General features: G+C 42.7%; 1 protein-coding gene across 4 annotated transcripts in view; it reads left to right on the top strand.

Annotated features, from left to right (window-relative positions):
• Positions 1-19,199, top strand: part of slc12a7b (solute carrier family 12 member 7b) — a 192,529-nt gene that overhangs the window by 112,452 nt on the left and 60,878 nt on the right. For all 4 annotated transcript variants that reach the window (XR_011521039.1, XM_054751258.2, XM_054751259.2 and 1 more), the window contains exons 4-11: positions 5,605-5,751; positions 10,894-10,948; positions 11,186-11,316; positions 11,584-11,825; positions 11,966-12,177; positions 15,966-16,133; positions 16,235-16,333; positions 18,861-18,918. Coding sequence is in view for 3 of the 4 variants with exons in the window: in XM_054751258.2 (XP_054607233.2) it covers positions 5,605-5,751; positions 10,894-10,948; positions 11,186-11,316; positions 11,584-11,825; positions 11,966-12,177; positions 15,966-16,133; positions 16,235-16,333; positions 18,861-18,918 (1,112 nt within the window). In the remaining variant the exon portion in view is untranslated. The remainder of the gene's footprint in view (positions 1-5,604; positions 5,752-10,893; positions 10,949-11,185; positions 11,317-11,583; positions 11,826-11,965; positions 12,178-15,965; positions 16,134-16,234; positions 16,334-18,860; positions 18,919-19,199) is intronic.

Raw genomic sequence — 19,199 nt, 5'->3', positions numbered from 1 at the left:
TCTACTAAACATCGGTGTGATCTTCTAGCTTCTTGTCCTTTGTTTGGCGACCTGAGCGCCACTTCCGCATTCCCACCAGGCCGCGTTGCGGCGCGGTTTCTTCATCCTAGTTTTTTAAGGTCGGTTTATCCTCATTCTTCAGTGGCTTCTCCTAATGTTCCCTCCATAAGTGTTTTTTATAAACACTGTAGATCTAACCCTGCTAATTTACGTCCACTAACTCTAGCTGATTCTGTAGTTTCTGATTCCTCTACCTCACTCAGCATGGCTCTATTAAATACCCGCTCTGTTAACAATAAGTCCTTCCTGCTAAACGACCTAGATTTGCTGTTTCTGACTGAAGTTTGGCAGCAAACATCTGATTATTCTGGTCTGATTGAACTCTGCCGGAGTGGTTATTCTTACCTTAGCCAGCCCCGGCATTCTGGTCGTGGTGGAGGCCCAGCTGTTGTTTTCAGCGACCATCTTCCATGTAGCTCTACAACCTCTTGTCACTTTGCTTCCTTTGAACTGCAGCTGATTAAAGTCAGGTGTAAGAACCCGTTTTACTGTGCTGTGGCCTATCGTCCACCTGGTCCAAACGGTTCTTCCAGCTCAACCAGGACAAAACTGAAGTTTTAGTCATTGGTCCTGAGGCCCAGAGAGAGAGAAACTTTTACCAAAATTACAATCTTTGTCTTTTAATCCTTCTGAACCAGGGACGCATCCAGAAGGCATCCTAACCAGATGCCCTAGCCACTGCAGCTTGCTCCCTTCAATGTGGAGGAGCATTGGTTGTATTCTGAACCCATACCAGATGACCAAGCTTCTCATTCTATCTCTAAATGAGAAACACATTTGAAAACACCAATTTAAACAAAATAATAGCAGTTGTGACAGTAAAATAATGTTGGACTGTGCTGCTATGATAGCTTTTTGAGCTTGATTAGTATAAAGCCAAAGAACGCTTACAAAGATAAGTGAATCTATACATCACAAAGTTTACTGTGATCTTAGGGATTTTTTTAGAAAATAATTTGTTGTGTTTTCCTTCTTATACTTCCTAATTTCCAAGGAAGTTCAACCCTTCCACTGTCCTCATGGGTGACTCCGCCATGAAAGTTGACCATTGAGCAGGGTTGATGGTTTATCCCTTGAGGTCTACGTGGCAGTGGTGAGGAGTGAGCAACACCTCACCCCTGCCACGTGGACCTCAAGTGGGAGAGTTAAGTCTCCATGGCTAGAAGGTACATATTTTTATAGCACCTTCTAGAGTCTTTGTACCCCCTAAGGCACTTTACAATTCAGTGGTCATTCATCCACATTCACTTTCCTCTGTAGGTGTTCATGAGCCACAATCAAACCACTGCAGTCCTTGGGCTAACTGATAGAGGTGGGGTTGCCATACACATCGACCAACATCAGCATGCAAAGTCGTTGAAGTGTCTTGCCCAAGGACACAACGACTGTGACAAACCGGGACAGGCACTAGGGGTGGGCAATTTGGCCTAAATTCAATATCATGGTATATTGAGGCTTTCACCTCGATAACAATAAATGGACGATAACTACATGTATGCGCAAAAACAAGTTGTCCACTAGATGAGGCAGTCACGTGTATTACGTTGAGTCATGTGACTCAAGGCGGCGAAGAAGAAGAAGAAAATATCATTTCTATAGCGCCTCTCAAGATAAAAATCACGAGGCGCTTCACAAAAACAAAAAATGTAAAAATACAAAAAATAATATAGAAAATGGTTAAAAATATATTTAAAATGAGCAAAAAATAGACATTTGTGATTTAAAAAAAAGTTAAGAAAGAGAGAGTGAATAGGAAAGAGGGAAATCAGTGGATCCTGAGGAAGGTGGAATAGGTGGGTAGAGCAGGAGAAAGTGGTGAAGAAGGTCATACAAAAGCCAGCTTGAACAAGTAAGTCTTCTGCTTTTTAAAGGAGACCACTGAGTCCACTGATCTCAGGCTCAGGTGAGAGAGTTCCAGAGTCTGGGGGCCACAGCAGCAAATGATCTGTCACCTTTGGTCTTTAGCCTGGTGCTGCACAACCAGTAGGCTTTGATCACTGGACCTCAGGGACCTGCTGGGGGTGTAGGGACTAAGAAGATCACCAATTTAAGATGGTGCTTGTCCATGTAAGGCCCTATAGACCAGTACCAGGATCTTGAAATGAACCCTGAAGTTGACTGTCAGCCAATGAAGCTGGAGGAGAAGCGGGGTGATGTGGGTGTGTTTGGAGGACTTGGTCAGAAGCCGAGCACAGGCATTCTGAACCACCTGTAGACGGTTCAGAGAGGAAACGTGAAAAGAGAGTTATAGTGGTCTAAGTGTGAGGAAATGAAGGTGTGGATAACTGTCTCAAGTTCAGAACGGGGCAGAATGGGACTCAGCTTAGCAATGTTCCTGAGATGGAAGAAGGAAGAGCGAAAAAGAGAACTGACATGAGAATCCAGGGTGAGAGCTGGGTCAGAGGTCACGCCAAGGTTCCTGATGGAAGGTTTGGTGTGAGAAGCAAGCTGACCAAGAGAGTCTCTGACTTTGGGAACCAGCTTGTCTGTGGCACAGATGAGGATCTCAGTCTTATCTTCATTCAGCTGAAGAAAGTTCCCAGCCATCCAGGTTTTGATAGTCTGAGCAGGTGTGTAACAGCCACAGCTTAGACATCTCATGGCTGCATAAAGATGGTAGGAGATTCCTTTGTAGGAGCTCAGGGTGTGCTGAAGAGGAAGCAGATGGAGGAGGAAGAGTAGAGGCCCCAGCAGGGAGGCGTGTTGGACACCATGGGTAAGGGAGGTGGTGGAGGACTTAAACTTAAAGAGACGGCCACAGAAAAGGAGCGCTCAGAAAGATAAGAGAACCACTCCAGAGCAGTTCCTGATAGGCCTACCCAGTCTCTCAGCCTCTCCAGTAGCAGGTGATGGTCAACAGTGTCAAAGGCTGCAGTCAGGTCCAGCAGGACCAAAACAGAACAGTCCCCTGCATCACTGTGAGTCAGAAGGTCATTAGAGACCCTAAGAAGAGCTGTTTCAGTAGAATGAGCTCTACGAAAACCTGACTGGAAGCAATCATAGATGTTATGTTCATCAAGAGCAGCTGTGAGTTGTTTAGCCACAACCTTTTCCAAGATCTTGGAGAGGAACGGAAGTTTAGAGATGGGTCTGAAGCTGCTATGGAGAGAGGCATCAAGGCTCGGTTTTTTAAGCAGCGGGTGAATTACAGCATTCTTAAAGTAAGCAGGGACCTGACCAGAAACCAGAGAAGCATTAATTATAGAGAGCACGCTGGGACTGATGGAATGAAAAGCACTTTTAAACAAAGATGAGGGTAAGATGTCGAGGGGGCATGCAGAGGTCTTCATAGAGTTAACTAGTTTGGTTAACTCAGGCAAAGAAACAGGAGCAAAGCTATCTAGGATGATTGGCCTGGTTGGAGTCGGGAGAGGCAGCGATAAGGCTGAAGGAGAGATGCTAGATCTAACCTTATTGACTTTGTCCACAAAGAAAGACAGAAAGTTCTCACAGTCTGCATCAGAGTGGAATGATGGCTGTAGGAGTGGCAGGAGAGACGATGCTGCTGATGGTGTTAAACAGCACCTTGGGGTTCCCTTTGCTCTGGGACACCAGGTTGGAAAAGTAGGAAATCCTAACGTCTCTGACTGCAGAGTTAAAGGATGTCAGAAGATCCTTAAGGTGCAGCAGGTGGAGATTGATTTTCTTCCACAAGTGCTCAGTTTTTCTGCACTGGCGCTTTAGGCTGCGAAGGCTATCATTAAACCAGGGAGTAGGGTTCACTGCAGGAACTGATCTGGTTCTGACAGGACAGATGTTATCCAGAATGAAGAGGCAGTGCTCGTTAAACTGAGAAGTTAAGTAATCTGGGTCATTATCAGAAGAACAGGGTGGATCAAAAGCAGCAGAAAAATTGCTAGCTGTGCTCTCATTAAGAAAACGAGAACCAACCATATGGCGAGCAGATGGTGGGGATGCAGAAACTGACAAGTTAAAGAAAATGCAATGGTGATCTGAAATATATACGTCCTCAGGACAAACACTGTCAGCATTTAGATCCAGGGTAAAAACAAGGTCCAGAGTGTGCCCCCTGGTGTGTGTGGGGCCAGAAACATGCTGGGTAAAGCTGAAGGAGTCCATAAGGCTGGAGAAATTCATAGCAAAGTGATCAGAGGGATCATCAACGTGGATGTTAAAGTCACCCACAGTCACCAGTCTGGACAGCTTCACAGTGGAGGATAGAAAGTCACTAAACTCCTGAGGGAAAGAGCCATTTGGACCAGGTGGATGAGAAACCGCAGCACAGTAGAACGGGTCCTTACGCCCTTCTTTAATCAGCTGCAGTTCAAAGGAAGGAACGTGACCAGATGTTGTAGAGCTACATGGAAGATGGTCTCTGAAAACAACAGCTAGGCCTCCACCATGACCAGAACCCCGGGGCTGGCTAAGAAAAGAATAACCACTCAGGCATAGTTCAATCAGACCAGAATAATCAGATGTTTGCTGCCAAACTTCAGTCAGAAACAGAAAATCCACGTTTTTAGAGAATTAAGTCATTGAGCAGGAAGGACTTGTTGTTAACGGAGCGGGTATTTAATAGAGCCATGCTGAGTGAGGTGGAGGAATCAGAAACTACAGAAACAGCTGGAGTTAGTGGACATAAATTAGCAGGGTTAGATCCACAGTGTTTATAAAAACCACTTATGGAGGGAACAGGAGGAGAAGCCACTGAAGAATGAAGATAAACCGACATTAAAAAACTTGGACGGAGAAACCGCGCCACAACGCAGCCTGGCGGGAATGCGGAAGTGGCACTCAAGTCACCAAACAAAGGACAAGAAGCTAGAAGATCATGCCAATGTTTAATAGATAAACCACGCTTTAAGAGAAGTCTTATTCTCACCTGGATTCCTGCTCGTTTACCTCTTTTCCTCCGACGTTTTCCCGGGACCATATAAACATCGTTGGAAGCGCCATGATTGGAATCGTCATTTGGCTCCGGGCCGGTGCACCACTCAGATAAACAAACAGGGAGGTGCGTCCTTGTTGCATCTTGGGCAATCATGAATGAACGGAAGGACAAAAGAGCCTGGCGATCAAAGGAGATGGTATCAGGGACACTATATTATCGCAGACAGGAGCAAGGTGGAAAAGAGGAGGTTAGTGGAGAAAAGTTTTAAAAGTTTGAAAAAGTGGCCGGTGACTGCGGCTAAGCCAAGCACAGGCGCCATCTTGTTACCAACCGGAAGTGATATAGCTTCTGAAAGAGATGTGAATGTCACCAACTCACATACTTCTTTCCATCGTTTTTTATTAACAGATTCATTGACATGTGAAAAATTATATCAGAGGAAGCAATTTTGAAAATAATACGTTTTCGATTCATTGCCCTGCACTAACAGGCACATAATTCCTCCATCACGCCTTCCCTTCCATGTAATTTGAAGTTTAAGCTGCTGCGATTTTTTGGATGATATTTTTGGAATAAATGCATTTTTCTACTAAAGGTCATCATTGGGATTTGATCTGGTGCTTTAAATCAGCATAACGGGTTTCATTTGTTCTTTATCATCTTTGTCTTCTCCTTGCTGTGTCATTCTACAGAGCCCTCAGATGGGGACCTTCATGGGTGTCTACCTCCCTTGCCTTCAGAACATACTGGGGGTCATCCTGTTTTTGCGCCTTACCTGGATTGTCGGCACTGCTGGCATCCTGCAGTCATTGGTAATCGTTGGCATGTGCTGCTCATGTGTGAGTACTTTGTCATTATAATAAGTCTGGTCTAATTCTTGACATAAAAATAATTTGTTTTATGGTCCAATATTGTACACGATTTTGAAGTGAGTGAACTCAGTGAATGCACTTGTATTGAAAATATAGTGACTTTTTATTTATCATTTATACACTGCTTTTTATTGTGTCCATCTTGAAGTCTTATCCGGCCATCTGCAAAATGTCAGTAACAGTGGCATTCTCTCCCACGCAGTGACTATATTTAGCAGTCCTTCAGCAGACAATGGATTGGTCGTGATTTATGCGGTGACACACTTCTTGACTTATTGAAATTCTCTGTTTACATAATGTAATAATTTTCTCTTATTATCACCAAGAGAAACACTGACTCTGAAAGGTTTCGTACCAAAAAAAAAACCGTATATTTTCAAACTATAACATTTTAAAGCTACCTATGGGGTTAATTTCCAAAAGCTTTGTGACTAAATATGTGATGATGTCCGTTTTTTTAATGAAATCTACCCAGAGTGCATCATCGGGGTTAACTCTTCTTGTATTCTTGGTGTTACAGAAGAGCCAAGCTTAGTCAGATGGATTATTGCTGAATGAAATTGCATTGACCAATTTTGACTTAGCACTGATAGCTCTGCATCAGTGAGCTGTTCATAGGTCATATACTGGAACTCCATTATACTGAGAGCTCCTTAAACCCAGCAACACATTACTGAAATCAGAGTGCTTTTAACACAGAGTAAATACTGATGGTTGAAGTTTAGCACAAGCTCTTTTTAAAGAGTTGCAGCTATGGATTATTTAATAATTGAATCATCTGTCACAGTTGATTATTTGATTGATGAATCAAATAATTGTATAATCCCTTAATTTATATCTGTTGTGAAAATGTGGTCAAAATGTAGTAGAGTGATTGTAACAAAAATAAGTTCATGACCATTATAAAATGTACTGCATTCAACTTCATTTGATTGGGTTTGCCCAGACCAAGCTGTCCAATGAAGCTGATTCTTGAAACATAGAAAACAGTCAATAATATATTGGTTACAAAAATGAAAACAAAATCACAAATAATTAAATGCCTATCAAATTATCCATCCATCTATCCATTTGCGTTCGCTTATTCGATGTCGGGTCACAGGAGCAGCCTAAGTTGAGAGGCTCCGACTTTCTTCTCCCCAGCCACTTGGTCCAGCTCCTCCGGGCGAATCCTAAGGCGTTCCCTGCTCAGGCGAGAGTCCCTCCAGCATGTCCTGGGTCTCCCTTTAGGTCTCATCCCTGTTGGACGTACCCAGAAAACCTCACCATGGAGGCATCCACGAGGCATCCTGACCAGATGCTCGAGCTACCTCAACTGACTCCTCTTGATGTGGAGGAGCCGTGGATCTACTCAAAGCCTTTGCCTTCTGGCTCAACTCTCTTTTCACCATGACAGACCAGTACAATGTCCACATCACTGCAGACGCAACACCTATCTGCCTATTGATCTCGCACTCCAGTTGTCCCTCACTAGTGAACAAGACCCAGACATACTTTTAAACTTCTCTACTTGGGGCAGGACCTCATCCCTGACCCAGAGAAGGCATTCTACCTGTTTCCGACTCAAGACCATGGCCTCGTATTTAGAGGAGCTCATTCTCATCCCAGCTTCTTCACACTTGGCTTCCAACTGCTCCAGTAAAAGCCGGAGATCACAGTCTGATGAAGCGAAAAGGCCCACATCATCTGCAAAATGCAGGGACCCAATCCTCAGGTCACCAAAATAGATTCCCTCAACATCTTGGCTGCGCCTAGGATTCCCATCCATAAAAGTTATGAGCAGAATTGGTTACAAAGGGCATCCTTGGCGGAGTTCAAATCTTTCTGGAAACGAGCCCGACTTACTACCAGCAATGCGGACCAAGCTCTGACATCGGTCATACAGGGATCTAACAGCCCGTATAAGAGGGCCTGGTACCCCATACTCCCGGAGTACCCCAACAGTGTCCACCGAGGGACGCAGTCGAGCGCCTTCTCCAAATCCACAAAACGCATGTAGATCGATTGGGCGAACTTCCCCTCATTCTCCAGGACCCACTAAAGTGACGTCATGTGGAATCAGTTTTACAGGCGTTTATTACTTCTCATTTAGAATATGCAAATGTCCTTCTTATTATTATATTCCTTCTCTCTTTTCTTTTGGATTTCATGGGCAAGTGGAATTTGGCAGGGGGGAGTGTAACAGAGTAAATAGTGTCATTCCACTTGCCAGCAGTAAAATTGTTGAAAACTGCTCTGCCGTAAGTGGGGAATTGGTTCTGAAAGTCTCTGTTTTAGGTGCTTATGTAGCCAGCTGCGTCTGATGTTCGTCAGTTTTAAGATGGAGACGTTCGAGGTAGATTGAGTTCTGTCAGCACTCTGTGTGTGAGGAAAACTCCTAAAGTTATTTAATAATTGAGTATTTTTATTCCAAAGGAGTGTGCTGTATGACTCGACCAAAAGCTAAGTTTCTGACCAGCATTCTTGTGTTTAACAAATTAAATACTGGTGTCGGCAAAACTTTGTCTCAAGACCCTTTTTAAAACAACGCAGAGTTAACAAAGAACTGGACCTACCAGTACCAGGGCTGGTATGTTATGGTTACACCCACGCAGTTGTAATGATTTGTAGGTGGTTACTTTTAATAAAATGTCAATAGAATATAAAGGTATTCAATAAAATGTAATATTCCATAAAAATGTCCATCCATCCATTTTCTTCGGCTTATCCGGAGTTGGGTCGCGGGGGCAGAGATCCTCAGGTCACCAAACGGATCCCCTCAACACCTTGGCTGCGCCTAGAAATCCTATCCATAAAACCTATGACCACAAACAGAGACTAAAGGAAAAAACAAATATTCATGATCATTATTATTGAGCTTTTAATATTCGATTGCTGATGAGCTTATGGACGGTTCTAATGGGAAACAGTCTTTAACACAAGCGGTTGTTTTTGCTTGGTTCTAGTGCTCAACCAGTGCCCATTTAATATAGCGTTATATTGTTTTTGGATGGTAAAAAGTGCAGGGGACAAAAATGTATTTAGAAAAAAGTGGGGGGACATGTCCCCCTACAACTATGTCCATGGGCACACTGTCTGGTGACCTCTGACATTGCTGTGGACAAATTACTTTGTTAGACATTTCCAAAGTTATGCAGTAATTTCCTTGATATTTCATGTGTTTTAAAATGAGCTGCTCTACATACTGCAGTGTTTCTTCAGTCATGATTCCATTACTCCAATTGCACACCGCTGAATGGTTCATAATTTGCACAACTTCACTTAAGAGTTCCACATTTTACCATTTTTAAAATTTATTTTGAGCATCAACTCAACCTGAAAATAATCCAATCCCCAGCTCTCTTAAGGGAGTTTTAAAGAGTAAGTCATACCCTGGGTGGAGTCTAACTTCACTCACACTTCCTGTTAGAAAAATGCCCCTAAAGGAGGAATTGCCTGGCAGACTGGAAGAGTGGCACTGAGGCAGTGATTGACAGCACTCCCGCAACACCCCACCACAGGGCTCTCGGAGTTTCTCAGTCAAAAAAAAGGAGTCGTTAACATCTGTGGATGCACACAAGCATACACACAAAGCAGACTCACCACTTAGTAGAACGAACAAACATAGAAACTGTGGCAGATTGAATAGTTTTCTCTCCACCTTGACCACTAGAAGAAACAGACGAGGACGTTATTTTAAAGAAGGCGAGTGGCTCTGATTGTTTGATATCGGCTCGTGAGTGGCTGAGCCAGCTGGAGTTACGGCAGAGACTCGGCTAGAATCCAGTTCAGTGCAGCCACGTAGTGCATTTTAAATAAGATGCACTAAAATTACAAAATAATGACTACACATATCAACAGCACTATTAGACACTCATTTATACAGGCAGTGATGTCTCTGGCATGATAAGTTAGGTGGAGCACATATCTGTTGCTTCTTGTTGTTGTTAGTTAACCAGCATAACCAACATGGTTGCTGCTGTCCCACAGAACTGAAACATTAGCTCACATGTGCTTTCCTCATCTATTGATTGGATGATATGAGCTTGGGGCCTGAGTCTGTGGGCCCTACGGCTTACCTCTGACAATGAGTTCAGCATATGCACTGTGATTTCAGATCTTCCTCATTGAAAATGGATGCTGACGGGCTGGCACAACAATGGTCTCTTCTTTTTGAAAAGGATTTAATCTGCAGGGCTTGTCAATACCCTGACAAATACTTACATAAACACACACATTTTTTTAAGAAAATCATCTTGGTGCCAGAATGGGTTTTTATACAATATTGCTCTATAACAAACCATTCTGTTCCAATGATTATTTTAAGCATAGAGCTCCACAGCGCCATCTGGTGGGGACGGCCCTGCTGGACTCTATTGCAGAGACGTCACTGTATACAGGTTATCAGCAACAAAATATATGATTTAGGCCTTACTTGCTGTTACAACCCAGGCGTCAAGGGAATCTAGGGTAACATGGAGGACGCGTAACGCAGGCAAAATCAGTATAAAAATTGTTTATTTAACAAAAAACTTCCTGATGTCAGGCTTTTACTCAAATATAACAAACTAATTTAACACAAGGAGCTCAATTGGCTGTAAAAAGATCAGATAGTTACAAACACACTCAATTTCTTGTTAGTGACACCACCGTGTCCAAACAGAGAACAAACACTAAGCTTCATTTTACTCAAATCAGGGACTCCCATGCAAACACTAAGGCCTTTAGGCAGGACCTCTCTTGCATTTCTAATACGGGAACCCCTCCTTGAGACAAACGTTTCTAAAACACACATTTTATGGAAACACTATGACACAAAACACGTATCGGCTGCATGGATGTAAAATACATGCAGAGGAGAAAGCAGGCCAGACAGACATCTCTGGTCTGCTTCTTGCCGAGGAAAAGTTCCAGGATTCTTTGAAGCCATGAATTTTCCTTCAGCTGCTGATTATAATTTCTTTTAGCTGGGCACTTCAGGGCAGAGCCAGGTAGGGCACGAGAAGACAGGTGCTGCAGAATAGCTCCTCTCAGCACATTATCAAAACAGAGAAGGAAAAGAAACAAAAAAAAAAACAAGCCGCTGTAACACTCACTCTTTAACGAAAAGCTTTTTTTTTTCTCCTTCAGACCATGCTGACAGCTATATCCATGAGTGCAATTGCAACTAATGGTGTTGTACCAGGTAGGATGCTTAAATTAAGTTTTATCTTATTTTATGTTTATCTGAAAAATTTATCTGAAATATGTTTCTTTTCAACTTGAGCATAACAATAGCAGTAGTGATAGTAGTAATTAGTATTTAATTGGCTTCTGAATTTATTTACATTCATTGACATTTTATTTCTTTTAAGTTTTACATGTTTTTGTTGTACAATATCCATTCTCTTTTTCATTTACATGATGTATTTCTGCTGTCTAGCTGGAGGCTCGTACTACATGATCTCCAGATCTCTGGGTCCAGAGTTTGGTGGAGCAGTAGGTCTCTGTTTCTATCTTGGGACAACTTTTGCTGGCTCTATGTACATCCTGGGTACTATTGAGATTCTACTGGTGAGAAAATATTCTCTACACTTGTGTTACTTCTATTTCTTTACCTAAAACCACACTAGTTCCTGTTTTATTCCAGACTTAATACAGATTTTATTTAGAAAACTGACATACTAAAACAACAACCTGTGGCTCTCTCACAGCCTTTTTGGTTCATGTAGTGGAAAAACATTGAGTTCATGTAATGCTATCTCAAAAATGTAGTAATTTGTAATATTGTTGTGTCACTGAGCTTCCTGGATGTATTTTTTCTCCCCGCTGCACACACAGACCTACATTGTGCCTAAAGCAGCTATCTTTGTGGCAGAGCACAAGGAGGATGAGGTTGATGCCCTGCTGAATAACATGCGTGTCTACGGCACATGTTGCCTGGTACTCATGGCAATAGTTGTCTTTGTTGGAGTCAAATACGTGAACAAGCTAGCACTTGTCTTCCTGGCTTGTGTAATTCTCTCCATCCTTGCCATATATGCTGGAGTCATCAAGACCATCTTTGAGCCACCAGACTTTCCGTGAGTCTAATTTATAGTCACCTCTAATGTTGTCATGAACATTATTATGTGTGTATAGCTTCAGAGAAATTTTGTCACCATTTGTGCTCTATTTGCTGACATGTTTTTAGTTGTTTCTGTGATGTGTTTGGTCTGCACAGTGTTTGCTTGTTGGGGAATCGCACTCTGCAGAACCATGCCTTTGATTTATGTATGAAGACTGAAGTTAAAGATAATCTGACTGTCACTACCAAGCTGTGGAGCCTGTTTTGTGATGGTCCTGATCTCAATGCCACCTGCAATGACTATTTTGCAAGCAACATTGTGACTGAGATACAAGGCATCCCTGGACTCATCAGTGGAGCCATTTCAGGTGGGAGCAACATGCTTCTTCTTTCAACTTGTTTTTGGTAGCTTTTGCCATTTCTGTTTTATTTTTAATGAAAGAGATTTCAGAAGTGTTTATCAATTCCATTTCTCAGCATCCTCAACAATAATAGACCTCTTATGAGGAAAAAAAATAAATGGAAACTGTGTTCTCTCATCCGGATGCGGGTCACCGGGGCTCACTTTTGGAGCCAGACCTGGTGTTGGGGGACGTTGGCAAGCGCCTGGTGGCTGGGCTTTTAACCATGGAACCTGGTTGGGCACAGCCTGAAGAGGAGACATGGGTTCCTCTCTCCATGAGCTCACAGCTCGTGGCAGGAGCCAAAGGGGTCGGGTACATTGTGTGTCAGGTGGTCGAAGGCAGCAACCTTGGTGGTCTGCTGGCAACAACTGGCAGAATCTCCTGTCAGACGGAGCTTCAATTCCCACCTCTGACAGAATTTCAAACATTGAGTCTTATGTGAGCAATGTTCCATTGTTGTGGCGGCTGACCGGAGCTGTGGCCACCGGGTTGTCGGTGCCTGTCGACCCCCAAACCCACTGATGGACACCCACGGTTTGGGATGCTGTCAAGCTGAAGAAAAAGTCCTATCGGGTCTTTTTGGGCCTGTGAGACTCCAGAGGCAGCTGATATGTGCCGGCAGTCCAAGCGTAATGCAGCTTGAGGGGTCACAGAGGCAAAAATCTGGGTGTCGGAGGAGTTCAGGAAGAACATAGAGCAAAACTTCTGTATGGCTTAGAGGAGATTTTGGTCCACCATCAGGCGTCTCAGGAGGGGAAAGCAGTGCGCTACCAACACTGTTTATAGTGGGGAGGGTGTGCTGCTTACCTCTACTCTGGACATTGTGGATATTCGCAGATTTCCTCAATCCCACTGGCACGTCTTCCAGCGAGGAAGTAGAGTCTGGAGACTGTAAGTTGGACCCTTCAATCTCTGGGGCCGTGGTAATTGAGGTTGTCAAAAAACTCCTTGGTGGCAAGGCTTCAGGGGTGGATGAGATCCGCCCGGAGTTCTTTAAGGCTCTGGATGTTGTGGGCTCTGTTATTTTACGCGGCTTTGCAGTATTGCATGGACATCTGGGACAGTTCCACTGGGTTGGCAGACTGGGGTGATTTTAAAAAGGGGACCACAGATTGTGTTCCAACTGCAAGGGGGATCACACTCCTGAGCCTTCCTGGTAAGGTCTATTCAGGGTTTCTGGAGAGGATGGTTCATCGGATTGTCAAACCTTTGATTCAGGAGGAACAATGTGGTTTTCGTCCTGGCCGTGGAACACTGGACCAGCTCTATACCCTTAGGGGGATTTTGGCGGGTGCGTGGGAGTTTGCCCAACCAATCTTCATGTGTTTTGTAGATTTGGAGAAGGCGTTCAAGCGCGTGGGAGTCCTATGGGGGGTACCGTGAGAGTATGGAGTACCACACCCTTTGATAAGGGCTGTTAGGTCTCTATATAACCGGTGTTAAAGCTTGGTCGGCATTGCCAACAGTAAGTCAAGCTCGTTTCCGGTGAGAGTTGGACTCAACCAAGGCTGCTCTTTATCACCCATTCTGTTCATAATTTCTAAAGACAGGATTTCTACAACCAAAGTGTGGAGGGATTCCGTTTTGGTGGCCTAAGGATCAGGTCTCTGCTTTTTGCAGATGATGTGGCCCTGTTGGCTTCATCGGACAGTGATCTCCAGCTTTTGCTGGAGTGGTTTTTCAGCTGTGTATGAAGAGGCTGGACTGAGAGTCAGCTCCTCTAAATCCAAGATCATGGTCTTGAATTGGAAAAGGGTAGAATGCCTTCTCCAGGTAAAGGACGATGTCCTGCCTCAAGTGGAGGAGTTTAAATATCTTGGGGTCTTGTGCATGAGTGAGGGAAAAATTGAGTGAGAGATTTATAAGCGGATTGGTGCTGCATCTACAGTACTGTCTGCATTGTACCAGTCTGTTGAGGGGAAGAGAATGCTGAGCTGAAAGGCAAAGCTCTTGATTTACCAGTCAATCCCCATTCCTACCCTCTTCTATGTTAACAAGTTTTGGAGGTGACCGAAAGAACAAGATTGCGGATACAAGCGGCTGAAATTAGTTTTCTCCACAGGGTGACTGTGCTCTCCCTTACCCCGGGTTTCCACGGGAGCCGTCAGCAGCACGTTACTGCAGCAGCACGTCTTGCTCGTGTAAGCTGCTGCTTGGCCCTTCCCACGAGACGCTAAGCAGCAGGGGAGCAGCTGTCACTGACAGAGCACGAAGTCACACGAGTGACTTTGTCAGTAAACACAACAACAAGCAGGAGAAATTAACAACATGGTTTGTGTTTTATGTTCTGTTTGTTTTATAATCGCCAATACGGACCTGAAAAACAAAGGAGACCGCTAGCTAGGTGATAACGTCTCACGGGGCCGCACATTTAGTAACTTTTTTTAAAGTAAAGCAACCGGAAGGCAGTACGTTCTTTATTCTGAAAATCTCGGGAGCTTCTCTCCATTTCCGCGTCTGATTTCCTGTCTTTCCTTCCCCAAAAATGTCGAACTTGACCCGTTTCAGAGGCGTTGCGCGTAGAAAATAGAACCGGCGCGTAAGGGCCGCAACATGCTGCTCCTGAGACGCCGCCGACTCGCGCTGCTGACGGCTTCTGACGGCTCCAGTGGAAAAGGTTCTGTTGACCACAGCAGTTCCTATCAGCAGCTATGACGTGCTGCTGCAGTAACGTGCTGCTGACGGCTCCCGTGGAAAGCCGGGGTTAGAGATAGGGTGAGCAGCTCAGTCATCCAGGAGGGGAGTAGACCTGCCGCTGCTACTCCACGCAAAGAGGAGCCAGTTGAGGTGGCTTGGGCATCTGGTCAGGAAGCCTCCCTGGTGAGGTTTTCTGGTTATGTCCAACTGGGAGGAGACCCAAGACCCAATGCCACATGAAAGGGTGCATGTCACCACCTATTGTACCGGAGTGCAACAGATTTTATTTGGGAGGTCAGTTTTCTCATGCGCATGTAAATTAGTATAAAGGCTCCTATCTTGAAGTAAGGTTTATTTATAAAGTACTTATCACAGAAAGAAAAATCACAGAATGCTTCACAAAGAACAAAGAGACCCAAATCATAGCCATAGCATGATCTTAAAAACAAAACAAAGTAAAATATAATAAAATAAAGATGAAAGATAATTAAAATTAGAAAACACAAAAGATGTATGAGTTGTAAATAAAATGTAAATCATAAAATTATAAATTGATGATGAATCAAACTACAAAGATAATCATAAAACAACAGACAGATAATGTTTGTTTATGTTTATTTAGTTGGCAAACGCTTTTATCCAAAGCGACTTACAATTTATAAGCTATAGGGCATGTTGTGATCTGTGGGGGAAACCGGAGTACCCGGAGGAAACCCACGCATGCATGGGGAGAACACGCAACTCCACGCAGAAAGGCCGCAGCCGAGTTTCGAACCTGCAACCTTCGTGTTGCGAGGCAACAGTGCTAACCACTGTGCCACCATGCAGCCCATGATAGTAATTTTAAAAATGGAAAAAACAAAAGATTTAGGTAGAAGTTACATTAAATAAAAGGGTCTTTAGCTGCTTTTTAAAGGTGGACAGACTGTCAACACGAGTTAGATGCACATGGACACCCACCAACTGATTTGGTCTCAGAAATCTGTAATGACGGTAGCTTTTATAACCCAACTTGTCCCTCTGAATGAAGTGCTCTGTTGCATGAGTAACATAGTGTTCACCCAACCTGTTTACAATGTGTTAATAGGTGCTACTTTTGACTTTTTTTCTTGTAGAAAACATGTGGCCAGAGTATGGTCCTCATGGTATGCTGGTTGAAAAAAATAATGTGACATCTTTTGAGGGAAGTGACCCTGCCAAGGACATTTACCTCCCATATGTTGTCAATGACATCACCACCTTCTTCACGTTGTTGGTTGGCATCTACTTCCCATCTGTCACAGGTGAGACGTTAACTAAGGTGACTCATGCACAATATTATGTTTCATAACTGTGAAATAGTTTGATTAAAAATGTGTGGTTGTTTTCTTCTAATATCTGTCAGGTATCATGGCTGGTTCAAACCGCTCGGGTGACTTGAGAGATGCACAGAAGTCCATACCCATTGGGACCATTCTAGCTATTGCTACTACTTCATTCATCTGTATCCTTACTAGTACTGCCACGAACGACTATTTGAATAGTCAACAAATTGCCAGTTTTATTGACGATTAGTTGACTAATCATGTCATGCATAAAAGTATAGCCTTTTGCACCAGGATGCTCTAATATACCCTTCAGTAGCTTCTAGTTTGAAGTGTGATCAGCTACAATAAAGACAAGATGATAGCTTATCAATCAAGTTTTAATTAATTTTGTAACCTGTTAATACAAATGCTACACAGTCAAATGGAGGTAGGCAATTCAAACCAAAAATAAATTGTACATAAAAACGACTTGCACTCACAAATGCATCCAGCTGAAATAATCTTTTTTTCCTACACAAGGCTTCTGTTCACAGTCAGGAAAGTCCGGAAACTTTTTATTTTATCATAAAATGTGTTAAAATTCTAATATTATTTATTTTATTATTGCCCCGAGAGATACACAAAGAGAAAGAGACACACACACACATACCTTCTCAAAGGTTGTTTCATATTTCTTCTCCATCATTGTGGCGAAGTGGGATCGGCCTGGTTGGTAGTTGTCATGGTATTCTGGATTAAACTGCTTGATCATCTTTTTGAAACCTTGATCGCCAACCAATGACAGGGGTCTCATGTCCCTGACCAACATGTTCAAAAAGGCCTTGATCAGCACGTTAGCTTGCTGCGGTGTGCACGTGTTTTGCTTTGTAACAAACTCGCCCATTGAAGAGGAGGAACGCTTTTTTTTTAACACTGTAACGTAACGGGATAAAATCAATCATTGGGGTTGGTAACATTAGAGCAAATACATGTTCTAATGGTAATAAAATCGCCATTACTACTGTTGTTGCTACACCTATGAATGCGAGTAGCTCTCTGTTGATGTTAGCAGCTAACAAGAGGTAATTAGCTTTCAGGGTTCTCCGCCATGACGTCGAAGAGCTCCCGTGAAAATTTCACTTTGCAGATCTTGCACTCTACGTGCTTCTCCTTTGTCTTTGTAAAATGATCACAAAGATTTGAGCTACATTGCCGGCACACAATAGTGTCTTCTTTCTCCGGTGACTCTGATTCAAAGGCTGATCTGGATGGCGACTACTACTACTTCTGCCTAAAGCAGAAAGCAGCAGAAGTTGCTGCAGCAGGCGAGATTTAAAAAATGCTCATAGAATAAACAAACGCGTCTACTATTACATTTGCTGTTGACTGTCAACGTCATCATGATGCGTCGACTAATCGTGGCTGCACTAATCCTGACACTTTGCACAGAGCTCAGATACAAAGAGCAGGCCACTTAGAATGCTCATTATACACTAATGTAAACAATAGTTGTCAAGCGTTTTCTTCACAGTGAGGTGCTTACACTTGAAAAGGCCAGACTTTGGTTTTCACTCAGAAGGTTTTACTTTGACCAGTACTAAGACTGGTTTGGGTTCAGCAATCAATCAGGTGAAAAACCTTTAAATAACAGAAAAATGTATTGCACAATGAATCATTGATCAACCATAGACTGATTTTACCAGACAAATAATTAAATACATATATTTTTACCAACATACCAACCACAAGTTCTGAGTTACTATTTTAATAATTTTTGCACAATAATATTATATATATGTATATATAATTATTGTGTAAAAAATAATTAAAATAGTAACTCAGAACTTGTGGTTGGTATATTGGTAAAAGTATATGTATTTAATTATTTGTCTGGTAAAATTAGTCTATACATATATATATATATATATATATATATATATATATATATATATATATATATATGTGTGTGTGTGTGTGTATATATATATGTGTATATATATATATATATATATATATATATATATATATATATATATATATATATATATTTATTTATTTATGTATTTAGTATTAATTACATAAACCCACACTACTTCTGACACAATCATAATATTCTGGTGACACACTCTAAACAAATGTAGTAATTTCTGACATCACCCATGACATTAACAGACCTCCTCCCAATAAATTCCATTCACACCCAAAAAGATGAAGAGTCCATGTAAAGACGTGAGCCCAAGAGCCTACCGATAGTCCATCACGATCATAGTCCTCCTCCTCACAGTGGAACCATTTGTGTTCAATTTGCATTCCTCACAGTCTGCTGTGCACCGGGCAAAAGATTGCTGCAGAGATTTTGGACTGTGTTTCATCTCCCCTGAACGCAAGCTCTTGATTGCTTTCATTCCGCTCACCTGGCGAGGTGTGCACCAGAGCGCACGCACATGCACTGGCAATGCGCAGCGGAGTCAACATGCAGGGATAGGATGAGAAAATAAACAGGGGCAGCTGCACCTCTGGTCAGCGTAACAATAGTGTCACATGTTCAATTTAGAGTTCTTATTTTCTTACTAATGTTTTCCAGAATCACTTCAAACTTACAGATTTAATTGGCTGCCAGGAGTGGGAAAAACCAAATATATAACATAGATCTTAAGCAACATCTAAGTATTCTGCATGAAGCTTTGTGTGAAAATGTAACTTGTTCCTCTGAGCTTCCCTCAGACATCTCCAGCGTGGTTCTGTTTGGTGCCTGTATTGAAGGAGTTCTTCTTCGAGACAAGTGAGAATTCTTTTTCTTTGAGAGATTGTAAACAAACGTAAAAAGTTATATGTAGTTGTTTTAGTCAAGAGCATTGTGTAATACTGAGATGAAGTTCCTCCAAATTGCTTCCAGTATTTTGAACATACAACTCAGTGTTTCCCATAGAAATTTTTCCTGCCATGTTGCTAGTCAACAAAGGGACACAATATAGGAATGGTTAGCCTATCTGACAACGTATCTTGAATGATGTAGCATTGGTTCTTTTACCTGACCAGACTTCTCTTCCTGTGTTGTCTTTA

Source organism: Nothobranchius furzeri, chromosome 7 (genome assembly GCF_043380555.1).
Source record: "Nothobranchius furzeri strain GRZ-AD chromosome 7, NfurGRZ-RIMD1, whole genome shotgun sequence".
In the NCBI taxonomy this organism is placed as follows: Eukaryota; Metazoa; Chordata; class Actinopteri; order Cyprinodontiformes; family Nothobranchiidae; genus Nothobranchius; species Nothobranchius furzeri.
Note: the sequence above shows the minus strand (reverse complement) of the source record. Positions and strands in the feature narration are given on the sequence as shown.